The 26302-nt window shown below is 39.3% G+C and overlaps 1 protein-coding gene across 2 annotated transcripts in view; it reads right to left on the bottom strand.

Annotated features, from left to right (window-relative positions):
• Nucleotides 1-26302, bottom strand: part of AATF (apoptosis antagonizing transcription factor) — a 102954-nt gene that overhangs the window by 20171 nt on the left and 56481 nt on the right. For both annotated transcript variants that reach the window (XM_036837939.1, XM_036837940.1), the window contains exons 9-11: nt 14076-14143; nt 11767-11847; nt 3822-3893 (exon numbers count right to left, since the gene is read on the bottom strand). In XM_036837939.1, the coding sequence (XP_036693834.1) occupies nt 3822-3893; nt 11767-11847; nt 14076-14143 (221 nt within the window). The remainder of the gene's footprint in view (nt 1-3821; nt 3894-11766; nt 11848-14075; nt 14144-26302) is intronic.

The raw sequence follows: 26302 nt of genomic DNA, 5'->3' as shown, positions 1-26302 counted from the left end.
TACAAAGCCTTTCTCTACTTCAAAATCATAAAAAATTCTCTATTCATACATGCACACCAAGAATGACATATCTGTAACTTTGTTCTACTCTACCATAGATACAACTATAAAAATGGGTTGAATTTTTCCCAGAACTTTACCTTCAATAAATTGTTAAAAAAAAAGAAAAAAAAGAATGACATATCTGTAACTTATCAAAACCAGAACTATTCACTTGGAGAAAAGTATCAATAGTATGCACTGATGCTGAAATGAAAGTTTCCCATTCCTCAATATTTTGTGGTGTACAAGGTGAGAAACCAAATAGAACAGTGCTAGATTATTTCCAGTTATGGAATTACCTAAACAAAAAACAAAATAGGCCAAGCTATGACGGCCTCCTTCTTAAGATACAGTTTTTAAAAAAAAGATACTACCTAACACTACCTACGGGCCCTGGAATATTTGATACCAGAAGCAGAAAGAGCTAATACTCACTTACTCTGCCTATAGTTAGTCTGGCCTACTCAGACCATGGAGCACGAGCAGTAACGTGGATGTCTGCCTCTGTGTCCTCAAGAAACACAATGCAAAGGGAGTGTACTTGGTAAAAACAAATGCTCAGTTCTCCAGCTGTAACACTTTTATTAAATTCCTTGTTACAAAGTGGCTAAACCAGCTGGAGAACAATGCTGATAATTAGCAACATCCACAAGGGATAGCTTTTTCCCCCACAAACACCAAATGCCACACTGTTACCCAGCAAACACATTCCCAACCCCTTCTTCCTTGCCTGCTCTACCTGAAGTGGCAACATAACAGAGTTATGGCCAATGAGATATGAGAAGTTGTTTTTGGAGGGCATTCTGATAAAAGAAAATCAGTATGGCGGACACCACTCCTCTCCTCTTCTTCCTGCCTGGAATGCATACTTGATGGCTAAAGCTGCAGCAACCACCTTGCGACCACAGGGGGAAGACCAAGGTATGTTGGCCTTAATACTACTGAGAAGGGAAAAACCATTGCCAGTAATTACCTGCCACCCCTAGGATTATTCTGTCAGAAAAATAAACTCCCATTTGCTTATACCTCTGTAGTCATATTTTATGTTTCTTGCAGACCAAGCCCAACATAATCCTAAATAATAAAGTCGTTTTCAAATGCTCAGTTCTCATAAACTTTATGCTAGCATAAAGTTTATGCTAGCATAAACTTTATGTCTAGCATATAGTAGACTCTTAAAAACTATGAGTGAAAAAACAAAAACAAAAACAAAAACTATGAGTGAATAAACAAGATTCTGGAAAACTAAGTGTCCGGGAGTATCAGGTGATTCAAGAAAAATCCCAGCTAGGAATGACAATCGATTTCTAAATGATCAGTAGTACTATATTCAAAAGATGCCACCAATACTTAAACTAGATTTCACTTTATGCCTGGGATAATAATGTTACCTTAATGGATTTTAGTTTTTAAGTGCCTAGTTTTCCTTTTCTATTGAAGTAATTTTTTCATGTCATCCTGACAGAGAACCTAAGAAGCATTCATTTTACTCTATTATTTTTTTAATTTGTTTTTTCTCTTGCTTTTATTTATTTATTTACTTATTTATTTACTTATTTATTGGCTGCGCTGGGTCTTCGTTGCTGCACGTGGGCTTTCTCTAGTTGCGGCAAGTGGGGGCTACTCTTCGTTGCGGTGCGCGGGCTTCTCATTGTGGTGGCTTCTCGGTGGCTTCTCTTGTTGCGGAGCATGGGCTCTAGGCGCACAGGCCTCAGTAGTTGCAGTACGTGGGCTCAGTAGTTGCGGCACGTGGGCCCTAGAGGGCGTGGGCTTCAGTAGTTGTGGTGTGTGGGCTCCGCAGTTGTGGCGCGTGGGCTCAGTAGTTGCAGCGCATGGGCTCTAGGACTCACAGGTTTCAGTAGTTGTGGAGCAGGGGCTCAGCAGTTGTGGCTCTTGGGCTCTAGAGTACAGGCTCAGTAGCTGCGGTGCACGGGCTTAGCTGCTCTGTGGCATGTATGATCTTCCTGGACCAGGGCTCGAACCTGTGTCCCCTGTATTGGCAGGCGGATTCTTAACCACTGCACCACCAGGGAAGTCCCTCACTCTATTATTTTTAAAAACAGATTAGACCCAGAAATAAATGGAAAAACAAACAAACAAAACCCAGCCAGACAAAGGCATTCATTTGCAAAGCACAGGAGAGCATAGGAAGTCACAAAGATGTGCGTATAAATGGACTCAGTGCCACCCGTAAGCTATTTTGTACTCAAAGCACTGAACAAATGCAAACAAAAAATTGATAATCATTGTGTTCAACTAAACTTGCACATCTACTACTTTTCAAGCAAGGGGGGAAATCTGATGGGGTTTATTAGCAAACTAAATACTTTCAAATAAAAAGGTTGAATGTAGCTTGAGGGATAAAGCTGGCAAAACCCACATGTGCCTACATTATGACCAATAATTTCACTTGGTGAAGACTTATGTTTTAAAATGTCTACCACAGCATTACAATGATAATTAAAAACAATTTAAATTTCCAACAATTAGTGAATGGCTAAATAGGTAATATTATAAAAATATTACAGTCATTTAAATTTTTGAATAATTTTAATGACATGAAATGGTCACAGTATACAAAATATTTAAAGAAAAAAATCACAATACAGAATATAATTCTATATTGTTGAATATAATTTTAATTATATAAAAAGAAAAACAAGAACATACTAAAAGGGAACTCAAAGACTGAAAGGAAATATTCTGAGATACTAAAAGTGGTTGTCTCCTATGTATGGGTATGTGTATATACACGCATTTGCTATCTCTATACGCTGAGAGCGCCTATGCACAATGACACCCAGAACGATGAGCACCCCAGCACCCAGACCTTAGGTTCTAAAAACCACAATTCACTAAAAAGAGTGAGGACTCCTTGGAGAAAGACTGATTCCAGGGCTGGAACAGAGAAAATAGAAGATGAGCCTAGAACACCTTGCTGTGGTGGAAAGTAAGGAAGCACTCAAGGAGTAATTGGGGACATCTCAAAAAGATGCAAGCCAGCTTGAAGGGGCTTCTATTAATCTGAGACAATTTTAAATCAAAATAAATAACGACAGTAACGGATCATAATTAATTGAATAAAATAGGAGAGCATGAATCCATACTGATAAAAATGAATAAATAAATGCTAAATAAATCAAGGAGAAGGAATATGGATAGATAAATAATATTATAAAAATATTATGATGTAGTAGAATGCCAACTAATAAATACAGAAGGAATGATTCTTTAAAAAGTGGTTATCTCCGAATTGAATACACGTATACATTTTCTTCTGTACACATTTCTATCCTGTTTCAGCTTTGTAAAATGAGCACGTACTTCTTTTGTAAAAATACTCAAAAAAAAAAACAAACCTCAACAGCAGCCTGAACAAACACAACATAATGCACATCTCTAGAGCAATCTCTAGACCCATTTTTAAAAGGAGAACATATGCATAAAACCCCCAAACACATGAAGCAAGTGTGTGTGCTGTCCTAACCCATCTGTCTAGAGAAGAGCTCAGATGTCCTAGGCAGGTGGCTAAAGTTAAAAACAAAACAAAACAGCAAAAACAAAAAACCCACCAGAGGCAGCACTGAGATTTACGGAAATTTTGTTTTGGTCTTACAGTAATGATGGGGAGTGAAGAGATGTGACGAGGACCCTTGCTATGATGCCAATGACAAATGGTTCACTGATAAGAAGAAATGGAGAGGGCGACAGGCTGTAGAACAGGTCAATATTGGGCTGTCATGAAGCCATTTGAGACATATAATTAATCTATTACTCACCTGGCATCATCATTCATTGTGGTATGGTCAATAGGTGCCATGAAGCTCAGAAGCTTGCTAAGGACGTGAAACCTAATAAAGTAGGAAACAAACAGGCAGCAACATTAGTAACTATTAACCTAGAAAAGGAAATACACCCTACCAGGTAACAAACTCCAGAACTGATCACAGGTATATCTGGCTCCAGAGTGCAACAGGGAACAATTCATAGACACGAACCACTCACGACCATAAAAACACTTTTTCCTTAAAACTACAGGAGAAACGTGTGATAAAAGCACATTGTGAATGACAGTAGTTCAACAGAGCTCCAAAGCCCAAAAAAAGAGTAGATACACCTGTGCCCCTGAGCAATATACTACCCCTTAAACATCACTCCAGACAAAAGACAATGAGGAGTTGACTACCTCATCTTCCCCTCCTCTACATACATCTTAATCATTTTTCAGTGTCATTAAAGCTACCTACTGGCAGTAGCACAGGTAGTGGCATAACATTCAAATGGAACACCTCACCACCACCATCACTCACTAGCTCCCTGAGTCAGAAAAGGCTTCTAGAATCACCTTCACTCACTAGCGCCACCGGGTCTTTCATTTCGCCGTTTTTTTTTTTTTTTTTGGGCTGCATTGGGTCTTCGTTGCTGTGCGCAGGCTTTCTCTAGCTGCGGCGAGCGGGGGCTTCTCTTCACTGCGGTGCGCAGGCTTCTCATTGAGGTGGCTTCTCTCGTTGCGGAGCACAGGCTCTAGGTGCGCGGGCTTCAGTAGATGTGGCACATGGGCTCAGTAGTTGTGGCTCACGGGCTCTAGAGAGCAGGCTCAGTAGTCGTGGCACACGGGCTTAGTTGCTCCGCGGCATGTGGGATCTTCCCAGAGCAGGGCTCGAACACGTGTTCCCTGCATTGGCAGGCTGATTCCTAACCACTGCGCCACCAGGGAAACCCCTCGCCCATCTTTAAATGATGCGTGCAACTGAATACATAACAAGTCTGATCCCTAGATCTTCAGTCAAGGTATTACAGAAATTTAAGTTATGTCACCTCCATCTCCCACCAATAGAAAAAAGGGGTATTTTTGTACAAAGTGCTCTGAGATCCTCTGGTGAAGGGGGGCTGAACAAATATTTGACCTTATACAGAAGAAATTACACCAAAGAGAATTCAAAGAAGGTATCCCTTTCTGTTCATTATAAAAGGAGAAGCTGAAGGACAAGATGCATAGTATATTGGTTGGCCAAAAAGTTCATTTGGGTTTTTCCATGTTACGGAAAACCCAAATGAACTTTTAGCCCAGCCCAATAAAATTCTAACCAGAAAAACTGTTCTTGGGCAAAACACTATCCACAAAAAAATATTATATAAATATTTTCACATGTGTAATGTTTTACAGTTTTAAAAACATTTTTACACACATCAAAGAATTTGATTCTCTACTACACCACCAATAGCCAAGCCTCCCAAATTTCATTCATTTTTTTAACAATTGAATTTAAAAGAATAATAGTGATGAGGTTTTCCCCATTACCAAGAGTAATACAAAAAGTATAATTCATTACAGAAAATTTGGAAAACAAACCAACTGAGCACACACAAAAATATATACATAGTTCTTCCACCTAGAGAAGAACTGTTATTAATATTTATTAATATTATTATTTTGTTAATATTTTGGTTATTATGTTCATTTTATATAGTAATCCATACACACACATAATTTCATATCTGTTTTTTTCACTTAGCATTGTATCTCAAAGCTATATACAAAATTCCAGGAATGGAAGTACCATAAATATATTTTCATATATTTGAACATTCATATTGCTTCCAATTCTTCACTTTTTATAAGATGCAACAACAAAATATCTGTTCACTATACTTTTTTAATGTCCGCTATCTAATTATAAAAAATAATATATAATTCCAAATTCGGAAATGTATAGAGAGCTGACAAGTTCCCTGTAGTCCTATCCCCCAGAAATAATCACTGTTAATTAAATCACTGTTAATCATTAAGTTTGTCTGTGGCATTCTCCATATATAAGACAAATATAAACTTTATATATTTTCACATAAAAATGAGACTGTAATATACTTAATATTCTGCATTATGTTTTCCACTTTGTCATATTCTATTCTTTTTCACAGTTACAGGATATTCTGTTGTGTCAATATATTATAATTTATTAAACCTCCTATTGATAGGCATTATACAGTCTATCCCCTTTAAAAACCATATTAAACAGGGCAAAAGTGAAGACTTTTTTAAACTTTTTTAGAAATTTATTTTATTGACACATAGTTGATTTACAAAATTGTGTTAATTTCTGCTGCATAGCAAAGTGATTCAGTTACACACACACACAAATTCCTTTTCATATTCTTTTCCATTATGGTTTATCGCAGGATATTGGATATAGTTCCGTGTGCTATACAGTAGGACCTTGTGGTGTATCCATCCTATATGTACTAGTTTGCATCTGCTAATCCCAAATTCCCAGTCCATCCCTCCCCCACTGCCCCCCACTTGGCAACCACAAGTCTGTTCTCTATGTCTGTGCGTCTGTTTCTGTTTTGTAGATAAGTTCATTTGTGTCATATTTTACATCCCACATATAAGAGATATCACATGGTATTTGTCTTTCTCTTTCTGACTTAGCTAACGTGAAGATTCTTACATATAAATTATTGTATGTTTGTTCACACATTTCATGGGATAAATTTTGAGATGTGTAATTGCTTTGCTGGTGAATCGAAAAGTATGCATATTTAAAATTGAAAAAGTAAGGTAAATGCCCTCCCAAAGGTTACGTTAACGTACAAGAATATAATTATTTACATAACCTTTTTATTTAAGTATAAAGCCTAAGTACAATTAATAAATATATTTTAATGTCTTTAGGCTTCACCAAACTTCACTGTTCATCTGAAAAAATGAAAACTATTCTTGGCTGTGTCCAAATACAGGTTTAATTTACTGTCTAGACAAAGACTATGAACTATACCTTATAGTTGTGTTGTCCAATCCGGAGTCACTGGCCACACGTGGCTACTGAGCACCTGAAATGTGCCAAACTGAGATGTGCTCCAGATTTTGAAAACTTGAGATGAAAAAAATGTAAAATATATCACTAATAATTTTTAAAACAATAAATTGTTGAAATAATATTTTTTATATATTGGGTTTCGTGAAATATATTATTAAGTTCACTTGTTTCATTTTTTCCCCTTTTTAATTGTGGCTACTAGAACATTTAAAATTACACATGTAAAGATACTTTTATTGGATGGCACTGCTCCGTGGAATACCTTTACACTTTAATAAAATATATTCAATAACTATTAGCTGCATGATGAAAGACAGGCTTTAAGAAGTAATCAGATTTAGTAATGTGTACTTAATACAATGCATTTTACCTAATCTCAGTGCTGAGGATGGATGCATGTTTTAGTATTAAAATACCTTTTACCAACCATACTAAGAAGAGATAAATATAATTTTGTTGCAGAAGAATAGACAAACACAAAACACAGTATGACACCTCATTATTAAAGGCCCAAGAGTTTAATTCATTTACATTATGAATTCTGCTTAAATCATGATCAAATCCACTTACAGATAATGCTGAGTAAAAGACTGATAATCAATAATTATAATTACTTCCCAAAACCAAAATTTTTTTTTTATAAGTTATTTTCTAGCATCCAACTAGCAAACTGCCACACCCAGTCTGACCAGGATGATGCCACTGACCTGCTACCATTTAAACTAAGGTTTCCACAAGGTGATGTTCATCTTTGCTAGGACACTTCTTCTCTCTCCAACCCTATCACACAGAGCAAAGCTTGCTCACTGGTGGAATCTAGTACCAGTGATGACAGCTGGCACATCCCACCAGCTCTTCCAGGGGTCTAATTTAAGGAAGTTATTTATGATATTCTCATCTAGCCTGGGCCCCTTGTTAAATCCGTCATGGCAGAATTCTAATGTAGTCAAGGTATCATTTTGGTGTCTGCAAAGGTCCTGGCCAGAGAAACAACTCAATAGCCACAGGTTAGAAGCATGGGCTCTGGAATCAGACCAACTAGCTCAAATCCAAGTTTGTGCTTGCTAGTTCTGTAACGCTGGGTGAGTTACTTACCTTCCAAACTACTTTACATGAATTAGCTAATTCAATCTGCATAACAATCCTATGAGATGTGCCTTTTATCATCATGCTAGGTTGACAGATGAGGAAACTGAAGCACAAAGATGTAAAGTATCTTGCCCAAGGTCTAAAGGCCAGTAAGTGGAAGTGTCAGATTTCAAACCCGGACAGTTTAGCATCAGAGCCTATGCCTTTTCTACCTCGGCATGTCAATTGCTTTGCAGCGCCCAACAGAGTTTTATAAATGTTAGTTGTCGCTATTGCTAACAAGATCACTCTGATTCTGACCACATCCCACTCATTCATGTTCACAAAGAGAGCCAGGTGAATACGGATGATAAAACTGCAAAACAATTCAAAGCACATGACCTTATTTATTACTTTTCTTTTTACTTCTTATTTGGCAGTAATTTTAGGCTTATAGAAAAGTTGCAAAACTAGTGCAGAGAACTCATGTATATCCTCACCTAGCTTCCTCAAATGTTAACAGCTTACACAAATATAGTGTAATTATCAAAATTAGGAAACAACATTGGTACAATACTATTAGGAAACAATTAACATTGTTAATTGTTTCCTACAATACTATTAGGAAACAAATTAGGAAACATTTCCTACAGTACTATTAGGAAACGATTAACATTGGTACAATACTATTAACTAAACCATAGACCTTATTCAAACTTCACCCTTTTTTTTTTTTAAATTTATTTATTTATTTATTTATGGCTGTGTTGGGTCTTCATTTCTGTGCGAGGGCTTTCTCCAGTTGTGGCAAGCGGGGGCCACTCTTCATCGCGGTGTATGGGCCTCTCACTATCGCGGCCTCTCTTGTTGCGGAGCACAGGCTCCAGACATGCAGGCTCAGCAATTGTAGCTCACGGGTCTAGTTGCTCCGCGGCATGTGGGATCTTCCCAGACCAGGGCTCAAACCCGTGTCCCCTGCATTGGCAGGCAGACTCTCAACCACTGCACCACCAGGGAAGCCCGACTTCACCCATTTTTACCCTGGTGTCCTTTTTCTTTTCCAGGATCCAACCTAGGACCCCACATTGCACCTAATTGTGGTGTCTCCTTAAGTCTCCTCCAATCTGTGACAGGTGCTCAGGCTTCCTTATTTTTCAATGACTCGCTACAGTCTATAAAATAAAGTCCGAATTCTGAGCGTGACCACGATCTAGCACTCACTTATTCATACAGCCTCATCTCCTGCCATTCCCCCATACTCACTTTAAGTCTCTGCCAAAACAAATGAACTGCAGTTCCCAAAATGGACGTGTACACTCTCAAGTCCGTGTTTGGCAAACATTATTCTTTGTGGCCTGTCCCTAGGCTAACTCTTCCTAGTCTGCTCACCTCACACTGAGAAGTGTGGATGCTGCACCTTACAGAGAGTCTTACCTGACAAGCGTGTTAACTTTACTGTTATAATCATCCAAAAACATGTCTACGAGGCACTACGGTAGACGGCTAAGGCTGGAACTGTCTTGAAAAACCAGTACAATGCTTGCCCTCAAGGGACACACAATTATAGCTACTTGCCCTAATAGTTTTAAAACTCATAAAAATATGACAATGTAGAAAAGGCATTTTTTCCCACTCTGTTCTTCTGAAGAGCGTATATTTGCAACAGCAACGTCAACAGATAAACACGAGAAACCAAAGAAACTAACGTTTTCGAATGCTTCCTATGTACCAGACATATTCACCTTGTTTTGATCCTCAAACCAAATCTATAAAGTAGGGATGAGTATCTCCACTTATTAAATGAGAAAAGTGAGGCTCAGAGAATAAAGACCAACCAAAATCATGGAGCCAGACAGAGCCAGTCCCCTGATTTGAAATCCCGGGCTCCTCCCTCTAGATGACATGTAAAGCCTCACAAAGCTATTAAATTAATTAATCACAAGTACAGTTGATCTACAATATTATTAGTTTCAGGTGTACAACACAGTGATTCAATCTTTTTACAGATTATACTCCATCTAAAGTTACTATAAAATAATGGCTATATTCCCTGTGCTGTACAATATATGCTTGCTGCTTATTTATTTTATACAGAGTAGTTTGTGTCTCTTAATCCCATACCCCTATCTCGCCCCTCCCTCCTTCCCTCTCCCCACTGGTAAGCACTGGTTTGTTCTCTGTATCTGTGAGCCTCTTTCTGTTTTGTTATGTACATTCGTTTGTTTCATTTTTTAGATTCCACATACAAGTGATAACATAGAGTATTTGTCTTTCTCAAAGCTATAATTTTAAAAGCACAGTATTGGAGAGAAGTCTAATCTCAAACTTAAAGAATAGGTACTTAATCAGCCTGGTCAATTACAAAGTACTAGTAATAGCATTCTCCTTTAAATCCTTCCGGGGCGGGGGGAGGGTGCAGAAGAGAGAGGTACAAAAGAGGCATGTATGTGAGTGAGTAAGTAATGAACATTCCAGGAGGAGACTGATCCAGTCTTGGAATAATAACAGCAATAATAATGATAGGAATGATGGCAACAGACAGGTATATAGTGCTTGCTGTGTCCCTGGCACTGTTCTAAAAGCTGTATGTATACTTACTCATTTAACCCTCACAGCAACCTTACAAGTCTCGTACTATTATCACCCCCATTCTACAGATGAAGAAACTAGCACAGAGAGTTTAAGGGTCTTGCTCGGAGTAACTACTAGAGTGTCATATCCCAGACTGTCAAAGCTGGGATTCAAACTCAGGCAGTCAGGCTCTTGAGACCATGCTCTTAACCAGTACACTGAAAACAAACTTGGAGAAGTATGAAGACTTGGAAACTTCAACATATGAAAAAACATAAACAAATTATAACAATTTAACCTGAGATTTAGGAAAAGTGACTTTCAATGAAAAGCTACTTTGCACTTCTGCGAAGTTAAAGAAAAATAAGCATTTCCTGATGAGTTTTGTTAAATACTAAAACAGGTTAATTGAAGTAGTGAAATCTGCTTCTCTGAAGATATTTAAAAATGAGACAGATCCACATTTGTCTAAAGGGAATTTAATGACAGGCAGGCTCTAATAAGGATGTGGGATTAGCTATCTGCCTAAAACTGTCCTAACACAATGAGTTTAACATTTTTTTTTCAATGTGCACCTGAATTACAAGTAGTTTCTTTGACACTGAGGCCCTGTGAGAGTGATATTATGTAATATATAAAAATAGTTACAAGGAATCTAAGTCTGAAAGCATAGCAATGTCACTTCTACTCTTGCCCCGTCTTTTGTCTCCATACTTTTAAGACTCCTTCAAGGGCTCACAGGGTTGAGGGCTTTCCTACACTCAGAAATATCTCTCTGTTCTCATACAAATTATATTCCTCATCTCATTTAAGCACAGTGTTAACATTCTCTGGAATCCTTCATTTTTACCTTTTTAGCGTATTGCGTACATGTATGGCATCATGAAAATGAAGCAATATAATTCTATGTCTAAATAAGACTCCAAAATACAATTTTTATATTGTTCTAAAGAAATCATTTTTTAAAACTAAGGCAATTTCAACGATCTTGTCTTATTTCCTTATTATTTCTCTTTCAGGGAAATGCAAATATCATTTAACCCATCCATTCACAACAGAAGAACAAGAAGTAACTGAAACTATCTTTCCATTACAGAGTAAAAAAAAACGGAGTCTCAAAAAAGCTTCAAATATTGCTTTAGTTATTTTTCTGTTCCTTAAAAACAGAATCATCAAAAGAAATAGAAAAATGATGTAACAGCCAACATGCAAGAGAAGAGGTAACAACACACAAAATTAACATTTTTTCTAAAAAGTAACTCACCGAAGTTTCCTTCCTTTGCTGGCTTTCCTATCTACTTTCTTGTGGATTTTGCTTCGTAACTTCTGGATTGCAAGCCATTGCCTAGGAAATTCACAAGCGATGTTATGCATCATCACTAATGGAATAGTTACATGTATCGACAAATGGCAATTTTTCTCACTAACAACACTGCAGAAAGAAATCATCAACCTACATCAACTTCCTCAAGATAGTCCGGGGGACTAATCAACAGAAGAGGATTTGTGCAATGGCTTAAAGAAACAAAAACAAAAACAAAAACAAATGGCAGCTGGGAAATTCTACAGCAAATTTGGTTAACAATGCTCCTTAGTATTTGGAGTTACTGTGACAAGCACTAAATCTACCAGTCTGCAGGAAAACCCATCAAACTGAGTATAGTTGCTTGGGTTTGCTTTTAATGTTTTAGCTGCGTGGCCTGTTCTATAACTAATACTGCAGCTGCTGTTTGGTTTGAGCACATGAATTCTTTAAATCTAATTTTCCCATTGTTAATACCCAAGTGCTTTTTCTTGTGCTTCCCACTTTTTGCTAAGTGTTAAGAATTATCCACTATTGATACTAGTTTTACAGTCATTTTATTTATTTAATTTTCATTTCAGCTATAATATTTCAGAATGTGTTGTTCAAAGGTAAGGGCTTTTTTTCCCGCAATACAATCTCAATACCAAGAGCCCCAATATAATCTCAATACCACTGTCACACCTAAAAAAAGTTGACAATAATTCTTTACTATCAAATATTCACTCTCTAAATTTCCCAGGTAGTCTCAATTTTACAGTTTGTTTGTTTGAATCAGGATCCAAACAAGATTCACATATTCTGCAGTCATTTTATTTTATTTTTATTTTTTTAACATCTTTATTGGAGTATAATTGCTTTACAATGGTGTGTTAGTTTCTGCTGTACAACAAAGTGAATCAGCTATACGTATACATATATCCCCATATCCCCTCCCTCTTGCGTCTCCCTCCCACCCTCCCTATCCCACTCCTCTAGGTGGTCACAAAGCACCGAGCTGATCTCCCTGTGCTAAGCAGCTGCTTCCCACTAGCTATCTATTTTACATTTGGTAGTCTGCAGTCGTCTTAGATTAAAAGAAATTAATTTTTCAAATAAAAGATACTGGGCTAAGAAAATCTTCATATATTGCTCATATGAACAAATGTGGGGGAAAAAAAGGAAAAACAGCAGCAGCTAGTCACCTTACCTGATTTACACAATGAAAATTTAACATCAAAAAAAAAAAAAATCCAGGGAAATCCAATTACTGTAATCTTAATATAATCTTAATTACCATAATCTATTTTATTGTAAAGTCAGATAAATGTACAATATAATCACCACTTAAATGCAATTTGCTCTATCACATTAAATTTATGGTGAACAGCTCTCTATAGCATTCCAGAGATATACAAAATATCAACATCCTACCCTAAAATTCATATGTTTTACTCACATAAAATTATTTCATCAACACAAATTTTTCATTGTGATCTCAAAATGCTGCTCTGCCCCAGAATCCCATTCTGATACTTGCAGCTTTTGTTTCCTTTCATGCTTTTGCAAATTATGGCTCATGGCTATTTAAATGTACACTATTCATTAGGTAGCACTCTAAATGTCCTTTTTATTTTCCAACCACAGAATGAAGCATACACACAAGGGCCTTCCTTCACCACTTTCCATTCTACCCTGACATCTGGGTAATGCCGCCACGTTCCATTTCTAATTGTGCAGCAGCTTTCACTGAAGGGGCGGAGGTCTAAATTAGGGCAGACTCTCCCAGAGCAAGGAACCTGTTGTGCACAGTGCCACGTCCTGACAGCTGAGACCACGGATTTGGGTGGATGCTTTTTACCCACTGGTCAGAGATTGATACAGATATAATCACAGCCCAAATCAGAGAGCAAAGAGATTAAGAAGGACTTTGTGAAACAAACCCTAAAATAAACACCTATAGGCATTTTATAATCTCTTAGTCAAACTGCACTTAAGGCAATGTAGGGTAAACAATTTCCATCACTTTGTCTGTCTAGCTCTTGTTATCTAGCTTACCTTTTTCTTTTTGGCTGTGCCGCAGGACTTGTGGGATCTCAGTTCCCTGACTAGGGATTGAACCCGGGCCACGGCAGTGAAAGTCCGGAATCCTAACCACTAGGCCACCAGGGAACTCTCAACTTTTATAATTATAGGGCCAATCATTGCGTTGGAGGCTGAATTAAGGAGACTCAGAGGGAGAAACTATTATACAGGTTACTTGTATGAATAGAAAGCCATATCTAAATTACCTTCCCATGGCCACCTGATCATTGGGATCCAAGGAGCTGGTCTTCCGTTCTATGAGTTCTCGAAGGAGCTAGGGGAAAAAGGAAAGCAAGTGATTTATTTATCATCTCCCAGAACCAACTGACTTTAAAAGGGCACAGGAGGGATTCTGAATGGCATAGTGACAGCTCTAAACTACAATCAATAAGGGACAACTCAGTGGCAAGAGCATGACTGAATTCCCATTAACCCTTTCATATTTATATATCTTTAAAAAGAGCTATAAGCAATAGCTGAGAACAAAGTCCTTTTGAAAGACTTATTGTACTGCAGTTCATTTCAAATGGATCAATGAGTATGCAACATTCCCTTCATTGTTTTTATGATTAGTTTTGTCCACCTCATCGATACCAGTGGAGAATCTATAAAAGGTCAGGTGGGAAGGGCTGGGTGGCAAAGAGGAAAACACATCAGCTTCTCACCAATAGGATAATGGTACATGGTTAACTTCTGACCTATAACCTCCAGCAGTCAGGAAGGTCTTCCTTAGGCAAAAAGCCTTTATTAGATATAACTAAAAGTGTGGACTTCACTCTCTTGCTTTCCACAGCTGGTACCCTAGCATGCTTACTAATAAATAATTTAACCGTATATGACACCAACACATTCACAGCCGCCACAACTTTGAGAAGGAACCTAAAGAAAGTTGTATGTGCGTACTGGAAACACAACACAGACAGCCGGTCTCTCATCCCCACAATTAACTCCATGGGAACTCTAAATCACTCTCCTACTCTCCTCTTAATACTGGGTATTCCACCGCATGCAATCAAAGCCTAAATCTGTATCTTTCACACAGACTGAAGAATTTGCATTGGATCTCAAAGTCCCAAGTGAGAAGAAGCAATGGATTTAAAAGTTAAACACTAAAGAAGGAGAATTTTAAATTACAATAATAAAACTAGAAGTCATCTCTCCTACACAAGTGCAGGGAAACAGCAACAGAGATTAAAATTCCAAAAATCTTCTGAGAGAAATCCAAGGGAAGACACTAAAATAAACTCCTTCCTGCTTATCACCTGTCAATAACACAGGTTTGACTTTAAAACTTGTTTCTTCACAAAAATAAGTAATTATTTTGTAGGTGAGGCATGGGAGCAATATAGAGAGTTCATCAAGTTAAACAGCCAAAGCCTGTGGGAGGATAAGGACGGAGGGATAAATTCCTACGAAAGTAGTTCACTCTCTAATTGTCATTTGTTTATGTAAGTAGGCACTGGAAGAAGTAAAACAAATTTGTAAAAATATTCATTTCCATATAGGACGAAACTTTATTGCAAAAGGGAAAAGGACATCTCAATCGCAAATAAAAAACCTCCTGTGATGTTTTCTCATTTGCTTATTTTAGACATTATTACTACGATGGCAATTACGTTTAAAAATGTGGGGAGCAGAGGCCTCTGGTTTATTATCACTAGAAAACAGCAAGCTATTTCTCTGCCCTGTTTATCTGATTGACTCCCAACATCTTTCTGGCAGCCAATCTATCAGTTTATCTCCGCTACTTCATCACAGTCACTTCTGGCAGCTAAATACAAGATCCAAATCCAGTGTTACACAGACATACGACACAGGAACCCTATGTAACACCGTTACTCTGTAAACAGCTGCCCTTAAGGCTAAGCCAAAATGGGCTCTGGTTCCTAGTCAACATCCTGTCAAAAGCAAGGTTAGGGGAAGGGGGGGGGGGAGAGGTTAAAAAAAGAATCTTTTTTTCTTTTAATAAAAAAGGAGAAGAGAAAACAAAATAAAAAAGAAGGAAAATAATGGAATCACTACATCTCATTGCCCTTACCTCGTTCCAGCCACATAAGAGATAACAGCCACAATTCCTGGTTTTCCTAATAGTCTCTGATCCCTTGAGACTGGGGCCATCACGGCCACTGGGAAGGAGCGCTCAGGGAAGGCTGCCTCAGCACAACGTGGGAGGCTGGAAACGGGAGCCGCATGACCGCAGTGGGTCTGTTACACTCGCAGTGGTCTCTGCAGTTCCAACACCAAGATGGTGCAGCATTTACTCTCAAGCACCCTGTGTACTTTACATATTCTGGGTTGCATTTTCACTACCCAAGTGTCTCACAGCTATTCTTAGTCATTCATGGTTAGGAAGAGAGTTTTATTGGTCTATCTGGCTGAGTCTAGTTTATTCAGTCCAATGTTTCAGAAGACCCTTTGTGTGCAAGGCAGGAATAAGAAAGCAGCAAGAAAATAAGTAAACAAATGCTTCTCGTGGCTATTGCTATTTCCCACAGCTCTGACTATCATTGGGCTTAAATTTAATTAGGAAAAATGCTTTCAAAAAAGTTGCCGAAAAATGAAGTTTTAGGGATACTGCTGAAGAACTTAGCTTTGCTTCTCGGTTCAATTTTCATAGCTTAACTTTATGACCAAACTTTTCCATTAAAATTCCGGTTTCTGTTAGTTACTGGAGCTTTTTATTTCAACAATAATGATACAATAGTCCTAATTTTCTATGTGATTTGGAAAATGGAGAGATATATGAAATATTTTTGTTCCAGTCTGTTATAATTCCTCCAGAGAGTCAATTCAGAAAGGCTTGATTGTTTCTCTAGTTCTAGGGGAAAATCATAGATGTAGCTGGGTTTCCAGGTCAGCCCACAAAAACCTATTTAACCCATAACAACGTATGTGAGGAATGGCACCGATAGTACTATTCAGAATCTAATCAACATTTATAATACTTTGTCTGGAAAAATGCATGCCAGAATCAGTTAAAAATGGCACTTTGAACACATTAGTCTATCTCTTCTCCCTTCTCAACTCCTCTAAAAGACAGCAGAGGGAAAAAAATAAATGTATTAATCTGCAAGAAAGAAGAGAAAGGGCTTCCCTGGTGGCGCAGTGGTTGAGAATCTGCCTGCCAATGCAGGGGACACGGGTTCGAGCCCTGGTCCGGGAAGATCCCACATGCCGCGGAGCAACTAAGCCCGTGTGCCACAACTACTGAGCCTGCGCGTCTGGAGCTTGTGCTCCGCAACGATAGGCCGCGACAGTGAGAGGCCCGCACACCACGATGAAGAGTGACCCCTGCTCGCCGCAACTAGAGAAAGCCCTTGCACAGAAACGAAGACTGAACAAGCCAAAAATAAATAAATTATTAATTAATTAAAAAATAAAAAAGGAAAGAAGAGAAAAGGGAGAGCTAATGAGAGTAGCTTTTCACAAAATTTTCAAAGACAGTCAGGAGATGAAGGAGTAAAAGGAAGTTATCACCCAAATGTCCAGAGGGAATAAAGGTGACGGTAGAGCTAATGAGGCCCACAGAATCCCTGTGAGATGAGCTCTTGGAGGGCAGTTACCCTGACAGGTGGAGAAGGGGGTGGGGGCAGAACCACAGGGCTTTCTCCATTACCCCACACAGCCAAGTGACTACCCCACAGTGAGAAAAGAAGCTTTATTCTCTGGAAAAACTGAGCCACAAAAGCTCCATACTGAGAGATACGAGGCACGGAAGGCTGAGATGGGGCATAAGGGAAAGGCTCGACGCTCATCTCTAGGACCTTCTGTCTCCTTCCCCTACCCTCTACACAGCACGCTAGCACCATGTGTAAAATTTCCTAGGCAGGAGAGCAGAGGGGCCTTTTCTGGAGAAACTGCATGGTCATCCCCCATCTCCCCAGAAAATAAGATATCCAAGTTCTGACAACCAAGACATTCGTTCACAGCAAAATTATACATAAAGGAGCCAAAAAGCTCTGCCCAGGTTTCAGAGACACTTTGGAGTGCCTTACTCTGAAACACGAAGGGACAGTTAAGGATCACCAGCATCTGAGGAAAGCCTCAGACACAGACCAGAACAAACAGAAAAAAAAGGGACTCAAGAAAGCAATGCAGAGAACAAACGCACACAAAAAAAAGAAAGAAAAAGAAAAGAAAGAGAAAAGAACTCACGATGGATGACCTCAGAGAAGTGAGAGAAGACACATTTCCACAAGAACGGGATGCTATGAGAAAAGAATAAAACAAGAAATTAAATGCAAAACAGAAATATTTAAAAATTTCAATAGAATAACTGGAAGATAAATGTATAAAAATCTCTTAGATATAAAACAAGAAGGTAAAAAGATGATATTCCCTTGATTATTTGTGAGAGAAGAAAAAAACTTAGAGGATAATCCAGAATGTCAAACACCTGCCTAACAAAGGCTGGGAGAAAATTATTAATGAAATAATTTTAAAAACTTCCCCAAATCGAAGGACGAGAATGAACCCACCACAACCTAGTGCAACCTAGTGCAATGAAGGAAAAAAGACCTTTTGTAAGACACATCATCATGAAATGTGGAACTCCAGAAGCAAAGAGAAGATCCTAAATGGTTAGAGGAAAAATAGGTCACATGTAAAGAGGGTGTCCACATGGCCCCAGCTACCCCAGAGTCCTGGTTAATGCCTGCTGTCCTGCTATTCTTTCAGGCTAGCACCTCAAGGGTCCTAGTTCTGACAATGAATTATACAGTCACCCTAAATATTAAGGACTGTAAATCTAAATGGGATTAGACATCTCAGTAGCAATAACGGATGCTAGAGGACAGCAGAGCAAGGCCTTCAAAATTCTGAGGAAAATGACTGTCAACCTCAAGTTCCATACACAGCCAAAAGACTAACCAAGTATGAGAGTTACATAAAGCATTTCACATAGGCAAGAACTCAACAATTTACTTTCCACACACTCTTTCACAGGAAGCTGTGCCTCAGTAAAATGAGAGCATACGGCAAGAAGGACGAAGACAGGAGATGTTAGAAAACAGGTCTACCTCAGGAAAGAAGTGAGGCAAGTCCCAGGACTACAGATGGCACAGCCCCAGAGAGCCTGTCCCAGAAAGGAAGAGTCCAGGGAGCTCCAGGAGAGAGGGGGAAAATGATAGGTTAAGTACATCTTTTAAATGAGTTTTTTTTGTTTTGTTATAGCTACTTTATTTATTTATTTATTTTGGCTGTGTTGGGTCTTCGTTTCTGTGCATGGGCCTTCTCTAGTTGCGGCGAGCGGGGGCCACTCCTCATCGCGGTGCGCGGGCCCCTCACCATCGCGGCCTCTCTTGTTGTGGAGCACGGGCTCCAGACGCGCAGGCTCAGTAGTTGTGGCTCACGGGCCCAGTTGCTCCGTGGCATGTGGGATCCTCCCAGACCAGGGCTCGAACCCGTGTCCCCTGCATTGGCAGGCAGATTCTCAACCACTGCGCCACCAGGGAAGCCCAAGTACATCTTTTAAAAGCGGGTATTATTCGCTCTAGGAAAAAACAAATTTGTAAGGAAATGTTATCATAGTACATCATTTGTGAATATTTATTTAATCATAATATTGGAAACAATTGTTTTCACAAACTGCAACAATAAGTACAACAGGAGAATGGAGAACTGAAGTATCGGGAGTGAGGAGGGAGCAGGGCCTCACTACCACAATGGGAAATCAAGAGAGGATTTGAAAAATGACAGACATCAATAAATCAACAGTCATATAAACAAGTCATTTAAAACCATGTAAGTAGGACTTCCCTGGTGGTGCAGTGGTTAAGAGTCCGCCTGCCAATGCAGGGGACACGGGTTCGAGCCTTAGTCCGGGAAGATCCCACATGCCACAGAGCAACTAAGCCCATGCGCCACAACTACTGAGCCTGCGTGCCACAACTACTGAAGCCCGCTTGCCTAGAGCCCGTGCTCCGCAACAAGAGAAGCCACCACAATGAGAAGCCCACTTGCCTTAACTAGAGAAAGCCCGCGCACAGCAACCAAGACCCAATGCAGCCAAAAATAAATAAATAAACAAATAAAAGTGTTCCCTCTTCTAAAAAAATAAAAACATGCAAGTAACTATATAAAGAAAAAAAAAAAAAAACCTTAAAGTATCAGAAGGTTTTACCCTCCAGGACTTCTCAGCACAACAGTATTTTAACATTTCTTAGGTAATGGAGAACCCAAGAAGAATCTGACGGTATTTATTTAGCAATGTCCAGAGGAAAGAGTATAGATGTTTCTGGAAAATCCTTCCAGTCTGCAAATTCACACTGAGAAATTTTACAATTCCTACAGGACAGGAGGATCAAGGATATACTGATTAAAGCTCTTATGAATATTTTTCTGTTCCCTAAAATAAAACATGAAAACATACTAGAAATAATACCAATAACATTTATTTTGATTTGCTGCAGATAATGCCAAATAACTGTTTACAACTTTATTGAGCTATAATTCACTTACCATACAATTCACCCATTCAGAGTGTATATAATTCAGCACTTTCTAGTAAATTCAGAACTGTGCAATCATATTTAATTTCAGAACATTTTCATCCCACCTAAAAGAAACCCCATACTAGCTGTCATCCCCAGTATCCACCAGCCACATACCCCCAGTTGCCCTAAGCAACCACTAACCCTTCTGTCTTTATAGAGATGCCCATTCTGGACATCTCATATAAAGAGGATCATATAATATATGACTGGCTTATTTCACTTAACAGGTTTTCAAGCTTTATTCACATTGCAGCATATGTTGGTACTTCCTTCCTTTTTATGGCTGAGTAACATTCCTTCGTGGATGCCGTGGCATCGTCCACCGCTGCGTGGAGCCACAGATGCAGAAAACAAGCTTACGGTCATGATAAGCGGGGAGTGGGGGATAAACTGGGAGACTGGGAATGACACATACGCACTACTATATATAAAGCAGATAACTAATAAGGACCAACTGTATAGCACAGGGAACTCTACTCAATACTCGGTAATGGCCTATATGGGAAAAGAATCTAAAAAAAGAGTGGATAGGTGTATATGTATAACTGAATCACTTTGCTGTACACCTGAAACTAATACAACATTGTAAATCAACTATACTCCAATAAAAATTCTTTAAAATTTCATGTTTGTAATAAAATTGATCATACAGAGTATTTTTGTATGATGTGCATAAAAAAATATTCCTTTGTATGTATATGCCACATTTTGTTTAGCCATTCACCATTGAGGGACATTTGGGTTACTTCCACTTTATGGCTATTATGAATAATGCTGCTATGAACATTCATGTACTAGTCTTTGTGTGGACATATGCTTCCATCTCTCTTGGGTTTATACCTAAGAGGAGAATTGCTAGGTCATGCAGTTAACTCTACATTTAACATTTTGAGGAACTGCCAGACTGTCTTCCAAAAATGCTGCATCACTTTACCTTCCCACTACCAGCATATGAGGGGTTCAACTTCTCCACATCCTTGCCAGCACTTGCTATTACCTGACTTTTTCATTATAGCCACCCTAGTGGGTGTAAAGTATTATCTCATTGTGGTTTTGATTTGCATTTCCCTGATGGCAAATGAAGTTAATCATCGTTCTGTGCTTACTGGCCATTTGCATATCTTCTTTGGAGAAATGTCTATGCAGAATTTGCCTGTTCTTTAATTAGGTTGTCTTTTTATGATTGAGTTTTAAGAGTTCTTTATATACTCTGGATACCAGTCCCTTATTAACACCCATTCTGTGGATTGTCATCGAAGTTTTTAACTTTGATGTGGTCCAATTTTTTCTTTTGTCATTGGTGTATTTGGTATTGTATCTAAGAAGCCACTGCCTAACCCAAGGTCATGAAGATTTACTCCCACGTTTTCTTCTAAGAGCTTTATAATTTTAGTTCTTATATTTAGATCTAGGATACAGTCTGAGTTAACTTTTATGTGTGGTATGAGGTAGGGGTCCGACTTCATTCTATTGCATGTGGATATCCAAATGCACCATTTGTTCAAAGACTATTCTTTTTTTTTTTTTTTTAACAGCTTTATTTTTTTTATAGATTTACTTTTATTTGAATACATTGTTTTTTGTGCTTTTTTTTTTTTTTTTTTTTTTTGGCTGCGTTGGGTCTTCGTTGCTGTGCGCGGGCTTTCTCTAGTTGCGGCGAGCGGGGGCTACTCTTTGTTGTGGTGCATGGGCTTCTCATTGTGGTGGCTTCTGTTGTTGTGGAGCACGGGCTCTAGAGCGCAGGCTCAGGAGCTGTGGTACATGGGCTTAGCTGCTCTGCAGCATGTGGGATCTGCCCAGATCAGGGATGGAATCCATGTCCCCTGCATTGGCAGGCAGATTCTTAACCACTGCGCCACCAGGGAAGTCCCTTCAAAGACTATCCTTTTCCCCACTGAATTGTTTTGGCACCCTTATCAAAAATCCAAGTAATTTTTAAAGCATTTGGTTTTATAGCCTCATATTCCCTGGCTTTCTGAATTTGTAACCCACAGTTACTGACTCCTGCCTCTCAGGTTTCCATGGTTCATAGCCACAGATGCTTGAGATGGAAAAAAGGTTGGGGCAACCCTGTATGTAACTTACTTAGCCTCGCCGAGTCAGGATTTTTCAAACTCCCTCCCCAATACATAGCACATGAAAGAAGTGCAGTCAACCCCTCTTACATGTGTTTCAGCCCCTCCCTTACTGATAGATATAAAAAGTGGATTCATAAGGCTTGGGTTTACTCTTCCTTCAGCTTCCTCTCTAGCTCCCACAAGAATTCTTACTGAAGAAATATCTATTTCTGCTCTAACTCCTGCTTTACTACCCTTTTTTTTTAAGTTCTCCGATCTCCAGTCTTTCAAATTATACCCAAAAGGAGTCATCTGCAATTTTCATACTATATTTGAAGCATACAAAAGATAAATCCACATATACTATATTGTCCACACCTATATAGTATAAAATCGCCATAAGATGACCCACTGTTCGTAGGTAACTATTTTTTCTCTGTCCCCTTTGCACATTGCCCACTCACTCCTCAACCAACTCTGCACCACCTAACAGTTCTGCCTCCATTATTCTACTGAAACACCTCAGGCCCAGGTCTCAAGATGCCCGGGTCCAATGGACATCTGTCACGACTCATCCTTCTAGACTTCTTGAAGCAGCAAGTGACGCTGGACATCTCACCTTCCTGAAACACCCTTTTCTTGGCATCTCTGAGGCACCTCCTTCGTTTTACGCCATATTCAGCCAGCTCCTCTACCCAAACATTAAATGCTAACATCCCTCAAGACTCAGTTCCAAGTTTTCTTTATTATTTTAATTAATTAATTAATTAATTAATTAATTAATTTATTTATTTATTTATGGCTGTGCTGGGTCTTCGTTGCTGTGCGCAGGCTTTCTCTGGTTGCGGTGAGCAGGGCCTACTCTTTGTTGTGGTGCGCGGGCTTCTCATTGCGGTGGCCTCTCTTGTTGTGGAGCACGGGCTTCAGTAGTTGTCGCACGCATGCTCAGTAGTTGTGGCTCGCAGGCTCAGTAGTTGTTGCTCACAGGCTCAGCTGCTCCGCAGCGTGTGGGATCCTCCCGGACCAGGGCTTGAACCTGTGTCCCCTGCATTGGCAGGTGGATTCCTAACCACTGCGCCACCAGGGAAGTCCCAAGTTTTCTTTTCTTCTCACTCCATATGCTCCCCCCCAAGAATTTCATTCTATTTTCAAGGCTTCAATGACCTAAGAGTTATCCCTGGAATTCCTTTTCCCTTACACTCAATATCTAATCTATCTCTGAGACTTATATATGTGATCCACCAATTCATGAACCTGTCCATTTTTCTCTATCTCCGTTGCCTGTACCCTAGTATAGGCTATCACCATCTTCATTCCATAAACATTTAGTACACTGGGGAAACAATGAAGAACGAAACAGACGTGGTCTCACCTGAGTTAGTGTAACGATTCCTGACATTTACACTTGCCCCTCCTTCATTTTGTTCTGCTCCTTATAGTCAGAGTAATATTTTCAAAATGCAAGTATGCCAGAGTATAAAATTCTTATTGCAGCCTAAAGGCCCCTTTACCTACGTCTCCAGCCTAAACTTCCACCTCGGTGCTCCAGTCCCACCAGCACTCCTTTTGTACCTGAAATGCTCCCAGGCTCGCTCCCACCATGCAGCCCTTCTTTGCACCTGCAACTGCCTGGAACATGCTTCCCTAGCCATTAACCGGCTTACATCCCACCTTCTCTCCTCATTCGCTAAATCTCAGCTCAACCACCTTTTCCTCAGGAAAGTCTCTCTTAACTGCACCCCTCTATACGCATTCACGTGATGTTCTTGCTGTACTTAATTTACATTTTATTAGTGGATTACATGTCTATTGTCTATTTCCTCCACTGGCCGACTGTCTACCTCACAGAGAGCAGAGAATGTATCTGACTGTGCTCACCACTCTATCCCGTCCACTGGCCATAGAAGGAGCTCAATAAACATACATACACACAGAGGGGGAAAAATTGCTTCTGGTAGAAAATACCAAATTTTTGTTTACTTTACTCGCCCCCCCCACACACACAAACACACACACACTCCTTTTGTTTTTAAACAAACGGAATCGTACTTTGTAATACCCTGCCTCTAATCCAGAGCACCACTAGCTACCCAAGCAACTGAGGAACCTCCTTGTTTTTATCACTACCCATTACCAGCACTTCCTCCCCCAAACAATATTCTCCTTCTCTCACATCTCACACAGGGCCTAGAGAACTGGGTGGTTTAAGTGGGTAGGAATTACCCTTTTTTTAAACCATCCCAAGAGTACCTGAATTTAAAAAAACAGAAACAAAAAACTATTTAATCCAAATGAATGGAAAGATCTTAAACACCTCTCATTATTTTACTGTTAAAATGATGTAGATCTAGCCTCCCTCTTGGGTCTCATTTCCCAAAGAAAAAACTTGGTTCTTCTCGGGAAAAGAAGAGGGGAAACAGATCTTTTGTGCTTCCTCTAACCACTCCCCCACACCCTGACCCCTTCCTGTAGTATCTTCAAGTTGGTTTTTTACTACAAGAAAGGTGTCTTGACATCTTTATAATAAAGATCTGAATTAATTTCAGTATAGCGTTTTCTATTTAAATATCTTTTATCTATGAAATAGGTTTGTCAAATCTCAGTTGCAGGTTTCCATCTCCCATTTTCTAAGATCTCATGTTTCCAGATATGAGCTTTCAATTCCGTGAGTGAGTGCGCCCCATGGTTCAATGTAACTGTAAACATTTGCCAATGAGTCCGTAAAACGCCAGGGCTTTGGAGTCTGACATATCTGGGTTCTGAATTCCAGCTATGCCCGTTACTAGTTGCGTAGTTTGGGACAAGTTATATGACCTCTCTGAGTGAGACTCAGTTTCCTCATAATAACTGTACCTCATAAAGTTGATTTGTGATTTTAAAAGATGATAAAAGTAAAGCACTTAGCAAAATATAAGTATTCCAATAAAGAGAAACACTGTCAACATCAGATAACAATACTCATCAGATAATCGCAAAATGCAATTTGGGACAAGAAAATTCAACACCTTCCAGAGCTGAATCACGACAGCTGCTAACAACAGCAATGAACAAGTACAGTAATACAATGTTTCTTTCTACTGGTTGTCAACAGTGGATAACAAATAAGACATGAAATGAAGGAAAAGCAGAATGGAAGGAAGAAAATGTAAAAAGCACAGAAGATTCACAAAAAATAGTGAGTCAATACTTGCCAAGTAGGCTATTACTTGCAGAGCTTTCCCAAACTAGGCCATGCTAAATTGGGGCAAAAGCGATGCTCTCCCTTATCATTTATTCTATTAGGACAACTAACTGCTCTTCCCTTTCCATGATCTGTGACCACCCCACCACCCCTGCTCCCATAGTCCCCTCCTCCTCAGCCTGCCCCTCAACCTCACCCTCCAGATCACCCTCTCTATCCTTTTGCAAGGGCCTGGATCAAATGCCATCTCCTCCCGGCAGCCTTCTCTAATTCTCCCAGAGACTGTTATTAATCTCTCCCTCTCCTGAATTCTTTATCACCCCCTCGCCAAGCACTCTGGTTGTCTAAGTTCATGTCGTCTCCCTTGCTTGGCTGTAAGCGTCTTGAGGGCAGGGTACACCCTCACTCAAATTCTCTCCTCCCACAGAACTCCGCACACGGCCTCGTACACAGTGACTATTCAATGATATTTCTAAAAGGAAAGAGTTGAGTTCTAGATATTGTGATCAAAGATGAAAAGCACCCAACTTCTGCAGTGGCAAGTACAATATTTACCAGAATAATAACACAGGGAAGAATGGAGGGAAATCAGGGTGTATGAATAAAACCCAAGTGCATCTTACTACTGAAGTTACAGATAACCCACCTTTGCTTACTAAAATCAGAAAATGTACAGCTAGAGGCTACCACTGAAAAAGTCA

Source organism: Balaenoptera musculus, chromosome 20 (assembly GCF_009873245.2).
Source record: "Balaenoptera musculus isolate JJ_BM4_2016_0621 chromosome 20, mBalMus1.pri.v3, whole genome shotgun sequence".
Lineage (NCBI taxonomy): Eukaryota > Metazoa > Chordata > Mammalia > Artiodactyla > Balaenopteridae > Balaenoptera > Balaenoptera musculus.
Note: the sequence above shows the minus strand (reverse complement) of the source record. Positions and strands in the feature narration are given on the sequence as shown.